Here is an 18,100-nt window from a genome sequence, read left to right on the forward strand (position 1 = left end):
TCTTCATAACATGTATTTTTTATCTAAAGTGCTATATGCTGCATGTTGTATTTACATTGAACATATTTGTACAACCCATCTCCTAGAGTCCCAGAAGCATAAGAACTATGAGCACACAGACAACATATCAAACCAAGGATGCTGCTTGCCAAACAGATCTCACCATGGAGCATCTATTATTTGAGGCGCAGTGTGTTCCAGTCAATAAGCAGACTCGAGATGCTTATGCCCAATGGCCAGAAAATGAATGGAATGTGACCGGTGAAGCAAACAAAGTGTTGTTGGACCATTGCTACAATGCGAGAACTGGACAAGATGAAGATGAAACTGAATATAGGGAAGATGCTTTTGAATTACTCACTGACCCCATCACACAATCTACACCTGCAAAAAAAGGGCCACCCAATAAACCATCGACACTGATGGTTTCTCCAATTCATGAGCAATTAACACAAGATGAAATAACAGAGACTGAAGCCTCAACGGAATTGATCGAGGAACTTGCCAAAGGTCTCGACTTCAGTGTGGCAGTTTGTCGGATATGTCCACCACAGTTGAGACAGAAACCACATTCACGCAGGACGACAGTCTAGTAAAGGAGCACAACTACATTGTATTCGACAGCTGCCTAGTAAAGATTATACTGATGCTGAAATGTGTCCATCCAGTGAGGAGGGTAGAATGTGGGAAGTCATTGGTGAATGTTACTTGTGTATCACAAGGCACAAACCTGAAAATCAAAGCCACCTGTGCCCTGCTTCATGCACCATTTTCATGATCTGCTCAACCGATGCTGGGCAAAGTGCCAGCCTGAAATCTATTGTGTGCAGCAGCTTTTCTTTTCAGTGGTTCGAGCTTTAGTAAGTTGTACAGTTTCTGTACATTTGTGGGACTTCAGTTCCTCGCTAAAACACAGTATTTCAAATATCAATGTACATTTTTATTCCCTGCTATCAGTGAAGCCTGAAAAATTGAACGAATGTCAATTGAACAGACATTCTCTGGCACAGTGTGACAGCCCCGGTTTTTCTGCAAAGTACTGCATATATCACTTACAGGACATGGACACTAAAGAAATTGTGAGTTCGGTGGTCGTGCAGGTGTCTGAATGTAAATCCTCAGTGGCCATGGAGAAACATGGTTTTACAAAATCCATGCAAGATCTCCAATCGAGGGGAATGCAAATAGACCTCATAGCCACCGGCAGACATGTTTCAATTGCCAAGGTCATACACAAGCAATTTCCAAACATTCGCCATCAATTTGATGTCTGACACATAGCTAAATCAATCAATAAAAAATTCACAGCTGCTGGTAAAAAAAAGGGTTCTGAAAATATTTAGCAGTGGTCCCAGTCTTTCAGTAACCATCTTTGGTGGAGCTGCAAAACATTTGATGGGTCTGTGGAAATTCTAATTGAAAAATGGCGCTCATTGATGCACCACTGCTCCAACGTTTAAAAATTGGTGACAAGGCAGGCGCTCTGTTGCCAGTCAAGTTTTCCTGCATTAGCTTCTCCTCCAAACGCACGTTTTCATGACTCCATCAATCTTCAGGGAGGCTGTGTTTCTTTGCTTTTTCAGGCGTGTCTTCATTTCCTTTTCAGGTGTGGCAAGTTAATTGACTCTGAGGATTCTGGTACTTGTATTTTTCGCACTTAATTTTTCTTGCAGGTGGCTGGAAACAACTCCCTCCATAGCACAAATCTTCCCCTTGATGGGGGGAGGGGGAAAGGAATGGTTGTGGCTCTCCATTGTAAGGCATGATAGCCCTGCTGCTGCTGCCTTTTGAGCCCGGGACTCCTGGAACAATGTTTAAGAATTGGTGACAAGGCAGGCGCTCTGTTGCCAGTCAAGTTTTCCTGCATTAGCTTCTCCTCCAAATGCACGTTTTCATGACTCCATCAATCTTCAGGGAGGCTGTGTTTCTTTGCTTTTTCAGGCGTGTCTTCATTTCCTTTTCAGGTGTGGCAAGTTAATTGACGCTAAGGATTCTGGTACTTGTATTTTTCGCACTTAATTTTTCTTGCAGGTGGCTGGAAACAACTCCCTCCATAGCACAAATTTTCCCCTTGATGGGGGGAGGGGGAAAACCATGGTTGTGGCTCTCCATTGTAAGGCATGATGGCCCTGCTGCTGCTGCCTTTTGAGCCCGGAACTCCTGGAACAATGTTTAAACCACTGCTCCAACGTTCACTCATGGACAGAAAACGGACATTTTCACAAATGTGCAAATGAACCTTTATCGAAGGAGCAGGAACGCAAGAAGAAGTGGTTGGTTCCATCTTCACCTTCACACAAAGCTCTTGAGAAGATCGTGTTTGATAAAACTCTATCAAGAGAGCTAAAGGGACTCACAGAATTCTGTCACACTGGAGATTTGGAGGTGTTCCACAATATGTGCCTAAAGTACCGGCCCAAGAGATTGCAAGAGATTGCATTCGGTATACAGGGTATGGAATCTCGCACACTACTTGCGTTATTAGTGCATAACAAGAACATAGGCAGACAACAATCTAGAAATGCTGGAAAATTAGGGATGCTTCGTTACAAAATGTCCTTTGGAAAAAGAAGCAAAAAGTGGGTAGTCAAGCCAATATACCAGGAAATGGAATTCGATTTCGTGAAAGATCTGACTTTGACTGTGTTGGACATGCATACTCATGGAATCGTTCGTGGTTTTGTTCCTAGGACACATACATTGCCACAAAACATTGCAAACGTGCCCTGTCCACCAAAAGCAGAACTCGTGGAACAGTTTGCTTCCTGATATAAATGATTAGCAGCTATTTATATGTTCAACAATTTTGATACATTGTACATGACCAATGGAAAACATATGGAAGTTGAATTTCAGAGCTATCAAAAGTATAAATTGTCCAAATAAAGCGTACAAAAAATGTCTTTCCAGACTTACCCTGTTTGTCAATTTGTTTTGCAAGAAGTGTCTGTTTGAGCACCCCATGTTAGGTATATGGGAGGTGAATTTGAGAAGGTGCGGGGGTAGGGTCTGAAGGTGCAGAGTCCCCAAAATACAAAATATAATAATAATAATTGTACACATCCATAAGGGAATGAGACCAGGAGAGTGGCATTGAGAAGAATAAAGTCTTTATAGAGATTAAGCATACAGATAACTCTGCCGCCCTGTAAAACATTATATAAAACACATTCCATTTCCAATTCATTGCCGGGGTGGGGGGTACAGGGGTACTGCTCTTCCAAGACCTTATCAGTGGGCAAGATGTACCCCAAGCTTTGAGGTTGAATGAGGACATAAAGGCAGTTATATTGGGGGACCACAGGGTGGTCAGCAATGAACGGTCAGACTCCTCAGAGGAAGGAAGCAAAACCAATACACTGTTTGAATTATAACACTTCGCGGTAGACCTTCTGTGACAAATAGGCTAGTCTGACACAGGCGCCGGAGGAAAAAGGTGGGGGGCAGTCACTGTTCGCTGTGCGCAGCATTTGCAAAGGTGGGGGCTGTTGGTGCTCCTTGTGTGTGGCGCTCGCTAGCCGAAAACGGGAGACGTGCTCAGCTGACAGGTGGATTATGAATTCCAAGTGTTTTCATAAAATGAGTAAATCTCTGGAAATTTCGCGTGGCATTGGTGTATGCCAGGAAACAATTTGGTTGTTTTCCGTAAATATTCCTAATGCTACAGTGGTGCACATGGGAATCGATGCCGTGGGACTCAAGGTCAATGCCTTGAGCTGTCTACTCCCTCGCGTCCTGCCAAGTTTATTTGTGGCTTTCATTTACCAAAAGCAAGCTAGGTATAAGGCTGTATTGTTTTTCGTCCTTGGAAATAAAGAGAGGATTCATAAGGAAAAGAAAGTTACGCTGAGAGAATGGAAATGCTGATTATTATGTGAGTTTTACTGTAGGTGAATTTGTAGACAAAGGAGTCAAGGTTTCATTTTATGACTGGTATGGCTGGCTGGCTAACATTGCAATGGCTTGTTGTTTTTGGCAATCTGTGAGGACACTCAGAAACAACCAGTGTGTACTTGTATTTATCCCAGGCACGTGGGCAGTCCGGCACCGAAATGCACAGAGTCCACGTCTGTGTTCGCACAGCTTCCACCAACGCCCAATTCTAGGCTAATGTTACGTTAAAATGCTGTCTATGTGTTATTCGAATTCTTACATCAACTTCCGCATCGGCCTCCCATTGCAAGCTAAACACACTCCTTAGCACTAACCTCTCAATCACATTGTAGACTCCAACTTTGCACGTTGTTTTCTCTGTGTTTGCATTGTTTCACGTTTGTGTTCATCATTAGTTTACACACGGTGCATAAGTAATGGATCGATTAGAATAGAATAAAGAACGGCTACTAAGACACATTTCTGTTATGTTTTATACACAAGCGACATCCTGCCAGACTGCAAATGTCATCGTTTCCAGATACTACTTGATGGCTTCTTCAGCCGGCAGTTGATGATGCACCTCAATGGTTGGATGACCATCACGCTGTTTTGGGACGATCGCCGCGGGCCCATATGCCCTTTCGCGGTACCGGCAATAAGGAATACCTTGACATCGTTTACGGTGGTGTAGCAACAAGCTGATGCCGAAGCCTTGCAAATCACGGTGCCTCCATCCAATGCGCTTGTAGCCAAAGGAACACTGTGTGACTCACGATAAACATTTGTGTATCGAGAACAAAGAAAGAAACAAAAAATGTGGTTGAATATGGCAATCAGCGGATGTTCTCTGAGTGTTTATTGTGAAATAAAAGCACATTATAATTGCAGAGTATTGCGGTTTCCTTTAAAGATAGTGTTTTGTATTCAGAATTGGGACGCGGTGTGCTGTGAGAGGATGTGTGTTGATATTCCGGGTTCTGCATCAACTGACGTCGGGACGTAGGTGATGAATGGGTGCATTTGGGTACGCTGCACAGTAGCGTCACAGAGATAGGCAGACAATATCGGTAGGAATGGTGATGTCAGCTTCAGGGGCGGGGACTATGATTTAGTGCCGATAGGGCACTTGAGTTTAGGGCGATGCAGCAATGGAGAAGATACGCAAAAAAAATGGCCACGCCCTGCTGCCTGATTTCGTATGTGTAAAAGTGAGGAAAACCACGGTAAGGTGCATAGGAAATGTTTTTATGGTCGATTAATGTATGCTTAAAAACACATGCCCTAAAGCTTGGGACAATAATATTTTTGAGCGCACTACTCCTTTAATTGGAGTTGTAAACGTGATACTGGTGTAATACAAATGGCTTAACCAGGTTTGCTTTCAGTCAAGCGATGTATAAGCACTATGCGTGTCCTTCACTGAAGTCCTGCTAAAAACAATTCTTGGCAAAGACAACAGTTTTGGCTTGTGTATAAGTAATAGGCATATGCCAGGCACTGTTATTAGATGCCCAGGTAGTCGCACAATTTTGCACCTGCTCCCATCAATGGCCAGCTAAAACCGCTACGGCTGTGTCTGACAAGTGCTTTTCCCATGCCTACACAAAAGCCCAGACTTTTGCCATTGCCAATGAGTGTTACTTTCTGCTGCCTCCTATTCATATTCATGCATACCTGCACTGTGCCAATTCCCTAACTATGTGCTACTTTCCTGTATCCTTTTCTGCTTTAAAAGGCTATTTTTTGGGTATTTGTTTGCTAAAAATGCCCGTCCTTTATCCAGAACCTTGCTGCACATCCCTTAGAGATTCTTTGTTCGCAACTGATATTCTGCTAAATCTGGACTACGAGGAAAGTTTACAAGACCCGCAAATTATCGCAAACCAGTTTCTTAAAGTGATCTGAGCCCTGTTTTTCACCTCTGAAATTTCCTTGCATGCTGCTTCTCAGATTATTGATGTTTATCCGTAGGCGATGGGCCTCATTACGAGTCCGGCAGTAACCGAGGTGGTAAAACCGCCTGGTTACCGCCGGACTTGTATTACCATTCCACCTCCGTGATTCCCAGAATTACCGGGGCATTACAACCCCGGTGACCCGGGAATTCCGGTGGCGGAATGGTGTAAATCCCCATTCCCATTGAGTCCCATAGGACTCAATGGAAATGGGGATCATGGAAACACCGGCACCATCTCGTGATGGTGCCGGTTTTTCTTCGTCCGCCTGCAGAAGGCGGGAGGTGTTAAACCCGCCATGTCAGACCTGGCGGGATTGACGCCTCCGCCTGCCAGTCGTGATCACCCGGTATGGAAACAATGGTGGCACTGCATCATTTTCATCACACAAATACCCATGCTTAAAGGTTACTTTGCATGCTCAAAAGGCAGGCAAAATGCTTTGTTAAATTAAAATACAACTTAATAAAAGCACTGCAAAAGTGCTTTTTTAGTGATGGAAAGCTTACAGCATGGTGTTATTTAGCGATAAAATGCCTAAGTGATTGGCACGAGATGTTGCAAGTAGCTTCTTTCCCAGCATGCGAGGCAAGCTTGACAACAGTCACATGCAAAATGGTTTACAGCATCCCATGGGAACAGCTGTGGGGCTCATTCCGTTTGTAACTCATACTCACCAAGCACAAAGGTTACAGGGATTTGCTCAGCATATTTGTCACAGTACAGAGATAATTTTTCAAAGTAACGTTTTTCGCTTTCTGAAAGATAAAATCTGAAGCAGAAATAAAATATGTATTTAACGATCCTTTTATTCTTCTGTAATAAATTCATGAGTGGCAAAAGAGGATGTGAATACATAAGCTGCATTTAGTATAAGAATAGACAAGAATCAGGGAGAGTAAAGCATTTGACCTTGGTTACTGGCACTTATTACATTTAAACTTGAGTAAAAAAATTAACATATTGACAATTTCTGTTTTTAAATATTATATATGCTTGGTTTGCTTCCACCTCATTTACCCTCTCCTTTTTAGAAAATAAAAATACTTAAGCGCACACATCTGCTCACTGTTCCAGCCTTTGATATGAATGTGATTTCAAATGGCAGCAATGCCTTGCACAGGCCGTCTGTGTACTGTGACTGGTGCCAGAATGTACACCATGGGACAGAAAGTGCTAAGTCACTAGATCAACTGTCGGCAGAGCTGGAGCCAGAAACTGAGTCTACACTAATAGGAACAAGTATTGAAAAGATAACTCAATTTTGAATATTTAATTATCATACATTGCATTATATCTATTCTTGAAAACCCTTTCTAGGCAGGGAAAGCCACTTACTGCAGCTACTTATACCACTACTCACAAACATAATGGTGAAAGTTTAACAAGGCACTTCTAGTGTGATCTAACAATCAAATCTCTCCTAATCACACAGATATATATATATAATGACATTTAGGTTGGAATGGTAGCACATGGTAAAGTTAATGTTAACACAAATTGTCTATGATTTTTCCGAAAATAACTTTTCTTACACACTTTTGAACCCTTTCATGAAAACAATCAGAAAACGTGCCACAGTAAAAATTTCGAAGCAGCCACTTCTGCAAGGAATATTTGTGAATTTTTCATGGACAGCTCCATGTTTTGAAATAATGTTTTTTGGGTTGCTTTTTGGGCAGCTTTTTCTGATATCATCTTTGATGTCATGGGTGTTAGTCTTAGCAGTGCGCAGTGGTGGCGCGAGTTATGGTTGCTTAGTTTACCATAACTTGCAAATTTCAGGGGTTTTTCGGTTTTACTTGTAAGCATAATATAGATAGGTTGTAGTTAGTGCAAAGTAACTATAACATTCCTTTAGCAAAGTTTTTGCACTGAATTTGGTAGGTTTTTCTTAGGGGAACTGAACCATAATGTCCCTTTAACAAAAAATGTTTTTTCACTGAATTTGATAAGTTTTTAGTGGGCCATCTTAACTGTAACGTTCCTTCATTGTAGTTTTTTAGTAAAGGAAATAGGTTTTTAGTAGCGCAATTTAACCATAACGTCCCTTTAACAACATTTTTTCACTGAATTTCATAGGTTTTTACCGGGATACTCTTAGTTTATATGGATGTACTGTACAGCATACTTAACCCAATGGCTCCATGGTAATGGCCAAAGTGGTGGCGGACTATGCGTCTGTTCGTGAACATCGGGTGGTATCCAACATGCCGAGAAAGGCAGGGGTACGCTTACATAGTGGTACCATGCACCAAAGACAAGGAACATATACAAACAGCACCATGTAGGGAATTGGAAGAGAAAATGCAGTAGGTCTGCAAATTGTGTGCTTTTGAAACAAAAAGAGCAAAGGCATAGGGTATGCAGTATAACGGAATGCACCAACATGAGAATTAATGCCTGCCTTGTGCAAGCTTTCCGCACTGCTGCTTTATATAGGAACGAAGGCCGAAGTGCCAGAGTTAGGCCTGCAAAGTACTGAGAGCAGAACGTCACTGCAACGTAGTAAGTACACCAAAGTTTGTGTTATAAGTGCATACTTCGTGCAGTGTACAATAGTAGAAAAGCATGTTGTTGTTTTTTATATGCAGCAATGAAGTTTGTGTTATAAGTGCATACTTCGTGCAGTGTACAATAGTAGAAAAGCATGTTGTTGTTTTTTATATGCAGCAATGGCAAGCACCCTAGAATGGTTGGAAGAGAATTTCCTGCATGACGAAATGAGCGACGATAGTAACACCTCTGGTACGCACCACAGTGTGAAAAGTAAAACAATTACTGCAATGGCAAGCACCCTAGAATGGCTGGGAGAGAATTTTCCACATGATGAAATGAGTGACAATAATAACCCCATTGGTAGGCAACAAAGTGCAAAAAGTACAACAATTACTATATATTGCTTCATGAATACCGAACACATTTGGTTTTCTTTCAAACAACATACAGGGAATGAAAGTAATGCAGCACAAGTGGCACTTCTTCCACAACAGCATACAGGCACAAGAACTGAAGGAAACACTGAAAATGGCAAACTGGACAGACTGTATGCCAAAATGGAGGAATTGGTGAACAATTTTGCTGCCTTAAAAGATTTCGTATAAGGACATATTATGGAGAAAATAAAATACCACTGCCCCACCTGCACGTGTACCACTTCCCCATTTCCCAGCCCGCCATCCACGCAAGTTCTGTGACATGAGAGATGTTTCGATGAGACCTCAATCCCTTCCTCCCCTCACAACCAACTTGTACAAATCCCCAAATCCCCGGTCTTTGTATCCATTTCTGGTCCTCCTTCCCTTTCCGAATAGTATGTATGAATGTGTGCAAATAAAGGTTAATATGTAAATTGTTGTTGATTTTATATGTGCTTTTTCCTTTGTTTGTAAAATCCCATTATGACTCTGCATGACACAGTACTGCTGGGGAGGACCGCAAATAAGCAAAATGGCTACGGACATCGCACCAGCCCACCTATCCGCAATCACAATGGAGGCATCCGTAAGAGACCACTACGGGCCGCACGTCCGCATCTTGTGAAGCACCTATGTTTAGTTTTAGAAGTGCACGTTTGTGCGTGGCACAACTTCGCGCATGCGTATCTCTTCCTCTGCGTTCTGGTAACACGGCCCCAGTGCAACATAAGCGAAGAAACGTGTAATGTACTTATAGTAGTCGGAGGCGGCCAACCACGTCCTGCCGGCACCTAAGCAACAGAGCATCCCACCTGTTGTACCCTACAAACACCCGTACCCTACAAATGGAAACCACACCCACACTGCGCGTAGTCCCTTACTTGCAGGACACGATCAGGGCCCCTGCACATCAAAAAAAAGTACTGGTTTGTACAATGTATGCAGTGTTACTATGAAAGTGCACCCTTACTGAGGTCCTACACTCGGCCCTTGTACATCTAACTATTTTTGGGAAACATTTACAGCCGCGTTGCGGTTGCAAATGCTCCACAGCAGCCCTATAAAAGGGCACACCCCACAGCTTTCCAGTACAGAGCAGGGGTGCACATTGCTTCGTGCTGAAATTGTTTTCTGACCAATTCTGTTCTGCTGCATTACCTTTCCCACTAATGCCAACCATGGCTGCTGCTTCTGCCTATACTCCAGTAGCACCCACAACCTCACCACCACCTTCCGTAGTGCCTGGAGAAAGGGAACAGGCGTGGTAATGTGGATGGAGATCAAGAGGAGAAGGAGAATGAAGTAGAGGAAATCGCCATTGCCTACACCCAGTGTCAATTGTGGGTGTGGAAACTATTTACCACCGTAGGAGGCGCGCCCAAATCTCGTGCTAACCAGGTGAAATGCACTTAGTGCAACATAGTACTTGGTTGCGGAAAACCTGGCTTGTACAGCAACGGCACCACCTCCACACGGCGGCACCTGAAATCAAACCACAAAGCAGCAGCTCGGAGGGTTGTCCCCTTCGAACAAGGCAGTAGGTTAATTTCCTCTACAGCATCCTCTGCATCTGCTCCTGCCACCACGAGGGACACTCCAGTGGGGCAGCGGATCACTAAACCAGCCTTGCAGGCCATACACACCGCAGCAGACCCGTACCTTTCCAAAGTCACTGTATTGTGCATTTACTGTGATGCGGTACTCTGCGTGGGAGAGCAACTTCGAAGTCATTTCGAAGCTTCGGACCGGCAACATGACAATCAGTGCCCCCTACCTAAATAATGGCCACTCAACACCTTTCTCTCTCCACTTGCCCTTTCTTATCCCTGTTGTTGGTGCCCTTTCCCTAATGTCCCTTTCTTTCCGTTCCTTCGGTGTCATGCGTTAGAATAATAGGAGAAGTGCAAAACACCCAGAAAGGGGAATTTTAAAAAGGCTCTTTTCAGAGCCACTTTTTACAGTCCAAAAATAAAATTTCAACGAAAGGATGCAGGCCGACCCCCCAGAATATAAGCTCCACGGACAGCGCGGTACAAAATGTGAGGTGTGGCCCCGTCACAAGCATTGCACGCATTCACAAAAGGAAGTGGTGGCTCTGAAAAGAGCCTTTTTGTGCTGTTTGTGTTTGAAAAGGTTAAAGTGGTGAACACCCACTGGAGAAATGCTTGCTAGACTTGCACGAAGCGCTGCACTGCATTCTGGATATTACGCAGAAACAACTAATTGCCAGCATGAGTGAGATGGACTCCATCTGGACGAAAAATGTTTGTACTATGCAACATAATGTTTTCATTGTGGAAGGAGAACATGCCAATGTGTCGCAAAAAGGCATGAACAGCCTTGTTCACATTGCGGTGCGCTTTCTCCATTTGTGGCCCAAATGAGGAAGTTCGCAGCCACATCTGACTCTGGGCAATGTGAGAAAAAATCCTGCGTGACTTTGGAAACATTTCCATGACTTGCAGAAGTGTTTCATTCATCGCAAACTGCAGTGAGATGTCGGTAACATGTCCTAAACTGTTCCCTCCACAATGAATAATAATAATGTTGAGATGATCGAGCGTCACCAAAGCGCAACAAAGAGGAACGACATGCTGCCACTTCATCCCACGTACTCCATACCAGTGGACATCTGCATTATTTTACCCAAGGTGTGCAGCCACACCACAGCGTTCGGCGTACACTTTCAGCCAATGTATCCAGGAGTCGCCCAAAAGCCATACAGTCTGCCTCCAGAACGCCAGCACAGCCATAACCGTAGCCATGGGCACTCCTATTTGCAAACACAAGTTCTAGCACAATCTGTCCTTACATTCCACACCCAGGAAACCTGATTGACCAATCCCCATCCCTGCACAGTCCCATTTCCATTTCAGCTACCTTCAAAGACCTGCATGTGGCACATGCACATCTTCAAATGGTGCAGTGTCCGCGTACATATTCTCCTTAGTGAGCCGGTGCAGAAACACATTTCAAGCACGGTAGAGGATCCCCTCTTTATTGGTAGTAGTGAAAAGTTTTTTTTTTGTAAACCTGCTTGTGAACAAACACCTATTTATACATTTTTTGGGGGATTGGTCTCTTCTTCTCCTCCTTTCATTATTACACAAACTTCTCCAAAATGTCTTTTAGATTCTGGAACAGAATAGCATTTTCAATGGGGGGACAATAAAAAATCACCTCCACTGAAAAACCTCACAGTGCAAGCACTAAGGTTCTCATGGGCACAGAAGAACATCCCAGCATCGAACAGAAAAGCAGACATGCCGCTGTTGACAAGACACCTTTCCTTCTCTACCTTGGAAGAAAGTACATCCGGATTGTTCCACACTGGTCGTGGTGGTATGCATGAACAAATCAGTGTTGCAGTGGAAAAATGCGCATGACTGCTTTGAGCACTTCCTTCAGTTAACCGAGTAAACTTGCAGCAGTGCGAAAAGCCACATGCAGTGATCCACAATGCAGAACTAGTATATCAACAGAACTCCAAGTGGCCACATCTCTGCGATCTGCAAGGACAGCTTCCAAACTCGGTGTAGCCACACTGCGTCACAAAGCGTGCACTCCCTGCACACCAGAATTTTCATCAACGCTGCTAGCCCGCGCATATGTATGCAGGTGACCCAATAATGCATCACCAACGATGAGCACTCTCACTCTCTGCATCTCTGCCATTGTCACGGTACACAGCAATTGAAAAAAGAATGACCACCCCTTCCTGGTAAGCACACCCTCAACACCTGATTGGTTCATGCGAAGTCCCATTTCCATGCCAAACATAGTGAGAAGTACAGCATGTGCACTTCCCCAACTACCACGAGGGTTATGCCCCAGTAAAGCAGCGGCAGTCCTTCTCTTCCCAGCACTCTTTTTCCAGCACTCCCTCATTGGTTACTGTTAAACAGTAATACACGCATCCACCAATCACATCAAAGACCTCTACATTTAACACTGTCATCTCTGTTGAACACTCCATACTAACCGTTAAACACTCGAAATACAAGTTTCCTGTGAATCAAAAGCACCTCCACTGAAAAGTACTTTAAAACTATCTACAATTTCTGCATCCAGATTCATCCACATCGCCACCCTTCACCATAACCTGCAGGTATCAATACTCTTTGTACAGTACATTTGCAACTATGTTATGAGTGCCTCGCAACAGGGTACCTGGCACTGAACCGCCAGAACGTACTAAAAAGCATACTGTCATTTCTCCCATCACCAACCATCAAATGCCACCTACAGTGGTACATGTGGTACATGCTTGCAAAGGTGGCATATACCCATAGCAGCCATTGTAATATTCAAACGGGTACTCTCTCTTTCTTTCAGTCAATTTTACGATCTTTTCCCCCATTAACGCACCTCCTAAGAAATTCGTAAAAATCGCAGAGAAAACGATCAGTGAATATATCCTACCAAACTAATCCAAGTGCATTCATTCCATGCATAACAACACGTTGCCTGCCACTTACCTTGCACACTTCATAGGTTGCAACATTACTTAAACAACTAAAAAATGTTTTTACAACAGTACCATTTATAAATGTGCATAAATAAATTAAAGAACTGAAACAATTGCTCCACTCATGTAGCAAGCATATATATGCAGAAAAGTAAATGAAATTGCGCACACAAAAACATTCTCCTTTGCAAACTGTACATCTTTCTGAATGTTTTTCACACCCTTCTACAGTGAGAAGTAATCCATTTTCAAAATAAATAGTCCTACACCAATGCACACACTTGCCAAAGAGCATGTCATACAACACAATTACAAATAACCCACTTACCCCCTTCCCAAACATGGTGATGTTCCCAAGTACCCATTCGTAGATTAAGCCATCCATTTATACACACACATTAACCCTTCCTGTCAAGACATCCCCCTACACTTTTAAAGATTGTATTCTCCAAATGCAATCACTATACCCTTAACAAACATATTTTCTTATGATCTTCTTATACAGTTTCAGTACCCACCTGTATCGTGAAACCACTGGCATGTGAACTTGAAAATACAACCTAGAATAAACCTAATCTCACCAACCAACAAAGTAAGCACCATACCATTGTTGTGTTTTACGTCTTACTAAGAGAGTGCAGTATTCTTGTATTGTAAGCTACAGAATTGCGTCAACCCACCGGTATGTGCTTCATTCTTATTCATGCCACCTCTACACTTCGTCACTTTATATTGTCAGCACACCACCATAATTGTAACACACAGTTGTAATATAGTGTTCCCAATCAAAACTTAGAGCCCATTACACAGTGACATACTTCCATTTATATGCCTACCCTCATATTCAACCACTCATGCACATTACACACAGATACATTTCAAAATCTGCACACCCACACTTCCCTTTTTTCTCCAACAGCTACTACAGAATGCCTACCAAACAGCAACTCTGTAGAAAACAACACAGAAATAGATCAGAGCAACCTAAAATCATAGAAAGTAGCCATCCACCCCAAGCAGAATTTGTACAGAAAGTTCAAATAGAAGAGCTAATACAGTCACTAACGAAAAGGGAATCACCTACCAGTAAGAACACTGTAATTCCTCTGGCTAAATGTAGAAATGAAAAGAAATGCACTAAAAAGAGTGCATCTCGCACTACTGCTAACAGAGCACGTACAAATGGTAATGTCACCACAAGGAACCAATCCAATATATTTATTTTACAAAAAAGATTCCACCACACAGTCCTTCAGAACCTTATATATAGAGGGGAGAAATCACGCTCAACCCTTAAAACCTACTGCAGAAAAGTAATCCTGGAAGCTCTTGTAGACAGTGCAATGGTTCTGAAATGGAAATTGTTTATATTAATTTTAAACAGAATGAAACCACTAACAAAATTAATTGATAAACTACAACCACTACTTCGAAACAAATGCAATGTCAGCACAGATACCTTTGGTACCATCTGCACAGGTGAGTGGAGTCACACCACCAGCACAGAGCCATACTTCAATGAAGAATCATACAAACAAGAGCAAATAAACCAAATTGCCATGCATAGCAGTGGACGAGGATATGAAAAGGTACACAATACCATAATGAAAGAAGAAACCCTGCTCTCACAAATATCCCCATCAAACTTAGATGCCACTGTCCATTGCACCGAACCAATACGCCTCATCTACAAATGGCCTTGCACATCAATGTGTAACATTCACCAATACTCTATCAAATCTTTCCAGCAGTTCCTCAATCACTATGTGAAAGCCAACAACAAAGGAAAAATTAAAATACTACAAACTATGGACTTCTGCCCAGTGCGCAAATACACAGGACTACGAGGACATTCCTTAGCCTGTATTTCTGGACCTACTTGCAGGAGCACATTCCACCATATCAAAATGTTAGCAACACACCATTCTACTGTAAGAAATCTTGTTTACAAACTGTACTATGCAAAAAGTCCAGCTTTAGCATTACAACATTTAAATGATATTCTCCTACATGGTACAGCCAAAGAACTGCTCGAAGAAATAGAGCACATCCAAAGGAAATATTTTGGAACTGAAGAGCACTTACAAACTCTAGCACTTTTGGACAATAATAGTGAAAACTTTGCAGATATCAACTTTCTATGTCACACATAAAAAAAAGAAATACGAAACTTTAATTCACATCTGCTGAAGTGCCAAACCAAGTATGTGTGTGTTGTCGTAGAACTTTCTATAAAAAGAACACCAAAACTGTAGACATAATGCACAAAATAGAAGACAAGGAGGAATCCCAATGGTATCAATGAGCTCTGTACCTTATTGCTGAAAACAAATACGAAATTACTAACACCTCCATACTGTGCACATACTGCACTGCAAAACTTGACAATAACCAAATGCCTTCACGGGCGATCACTTATAATTTAGAATTATGTCCACTGCCAAACGCACTCTAGCAGCATAATTTGTATGAGAGCATTATAATCCAAACAGTACACCCATTTCAAGCAATAATACGACTTCAACCAAAAACTGCAAGATTGCCTCCCACCGAACTACTAAGAGGCATTTGTGGAAAAGTAGTTTATTTACCATTAGATCTGAAACAAAATGTAGACACTCTACGAGTGCAAAGGCCAATAGAACAATCTTTGACTATCCTGGTAAATGGTGTACCTACAAAAGATTTTAAAAAAATTGGCAGCACCTGGTGGCCTTAAACAAAGTTATGAAAGCCTTGCAATATCTTAAAGAAAACAATGAATACTACAAAGAAATAAACGTTGAAGAAAACCTAAGAGAAACCACCGAAATAATTCAGGACTCCCCAACAACTGGCCAATTTGAACTTCTAGATCCTGTTGCAGCCTCCAATATTTTAGATCACTATACAATTCACCCACTGCACTCCAAAGACACCATAGACGATGCACTAGAAATATATCAAATGCGGCAAGCCAAAGGATCGCCAATTAGTGTATGTGAAAAAAGTGTAGAAGCACAAGCCTTCCCTCTACTATTCCCAACTGGAAAAGGTGGGAGATACGATGAAAGATGCACACAAATAACAGCATCAGAATACCGCTCTTTATGATGTATTCTGAAGACCCTAGATTTAGACAAAACGTGGAATACATATTTCACCTCCTTTTTGAAAGTGAACTAGCAACGCTATGTTATGGGTTTGCACACACATTCAAAACCGGTTCCCATTTTCAAAACATGTCTGCTACACAGCTACTTCAAAAGGTGCAAGACAAGGATGAAGTTTTACAAGCATGTATTACAAACCTCTTGGCAAACATGCGTGGTACAAAAGAGTACTGGTTCTGAGAGCACGCAGATGTACGGTGTATGCTACGCAACCTTGGCCCACCCACATGGTTTGTCACTTTAAGTTGTGCAGAGTATGCATGGGAAGACTTGCACACTTTCCTACACGTAGCAAACAAAAACAAAACAGGTGTAGACATGAAAACACCAGGAGAACTTTGCTCTCTAGATCCTGTAAATGTATCAAGGTACTTCCATCATTGCTTCATTGCCATGCTGCACTTCATTTGCAATAAAGCACTTCCTCCCCTCGGAGAAGTGGAACACTTCTTATGGAGAAAAGAATATCAAGCTAGAGGAGCACCACACATCCACATGCTTTTGTGGATTAAAAATGCTCCTAAATTTGGTGAAGACAGTGATGCAACTGTTTTGCAGTTTATTCACAAATATGTCACTTGCGAAATTCCTAGAGATAATAAGGGAAGCCTGATTACTGTCTATGGCCCTTCAGGCAATTCTATAATAGGATAAAAAGAGGTGGGCCAACTAGACCAAAGATGACAGCTACCTATTATTTAAATCATAGTAGCTTTCTGTTTATTGTACAAATACATACCAGATTATACAAAATTATATACAGTGATTGTGTTCATATCAAATTTAACTCCAACTACCAACACAGCACATCCCTCCATACACAGCTCATTCACAACTTCTTCATGCATTCATCATATTCACAAAGGATAGAAAACAGGAGTGATATCTTATTCGTATCAGAGTGGTAGATCAAACAATTGTAAATTAGACACTTATTAGATTAGATTAGACAGTTATTTTACAATGAGCCCCTCTGTCTGTATTCAGGGGGTTGGAAAACTGTTGTCAACATGTTTCGGTTGAGTTCTCTTGGCGAGGAGACACGATCCCCTCATATAATGACTTAATATTCAACCTTCTTCAGGACAGGAGAGCAATCGCTAAATCCGCATTGCCTCTTGGTGGAAACAAAAGTGTGGGGGGGGGGGGTGGCAAGGGAGCCTTTGATCTCCTCTGAGACTTTCAGGGAAAGGTGAACCGGTGGAGTGGAATGAATCCCATTGTGAGTGCTTCCAAAAAATGGCGCTTCACGTCATATTCGATGTCTGTTATTACAGAATCTTGTGGCCCAGAGTGGTGCAGGGCTATCAATTAAGGCAGATGCGTGCTTGAGACGCTTGTTGCATCCTCTTGCTGGGTCTAAGGTGCCGCTGTCTGAAGGCTGAAAGCCCGTAATGGAATCTATGAGGCCGTGAAATGCAAAGCCCTCATCAAAGCCGTGGGGCTTGTTCTTTCCCCAATAAATCAGGCAATGATTACCGAAGCAGTAAAGTCATGATGTCTGCTCCGTTGGATTTCGTCTGCCAGCGTGCCACTTGCGAAATGCCTTCAGAAAGTACACATAGTGTAACGCTCACCTGATTCCCACGGAGGCGCGGGTCTTGGCAGGAAGCTGTCTGTGACTCGAAAAGTGATGTGCAGGACTCGATTGGCTTCTGGGGTCGAACCTCTTCGCACTGTGTGTCGGACTCGAAGAGTGAGGTTTCTGCAGGTGAAAGAATATGGGGGTTA

The 18,100-nt window shown here is 42.6% G+C and overlaps 1 protein-coding gene across 2 annotated transcripts in view; it reads right to left on the reverse strand.

Annotated features, from left to right (window-relative positions):
* BEST3 (bestrophin 3) overlaps nt 1-18,100 on the reverse strand; it is a 469,126-nt gene that overhangs the window by 377,148 nt on the left and 73,878 nt on the right. The window contains exon 2 of one of the 2 annotated variants that reach the window (XM_069628231.1): nt 6,509-6,603. The exons of the other annotated variant lie outside the window; for it this stretch is intronic. Coding sequence (XP_069484332.1) covers nt 6,509-6,603 — 95 coding nt within the window. The remainder of the gene's footprint in view (nt 1-6,508; nt 6,604-18,100) is intronic. 2 annotated transcript variants of the gene reach the window in all.

The sequence above is a fragment of the Ambystoma mexicanum genome, chromosome 12 (assembly GCF_040938575.1).
Source record: "Ambystoma mexicanum isolate Mex_15411 chromosome 12, UKY_AmexF1_1, whole genome shotgun sequence".
NCBI lineage: Eukaryota > Metazoa > Chordata > Amphibia > Caudata > Ambystomatidae > Ambystoma > Ambystoma mexicanum.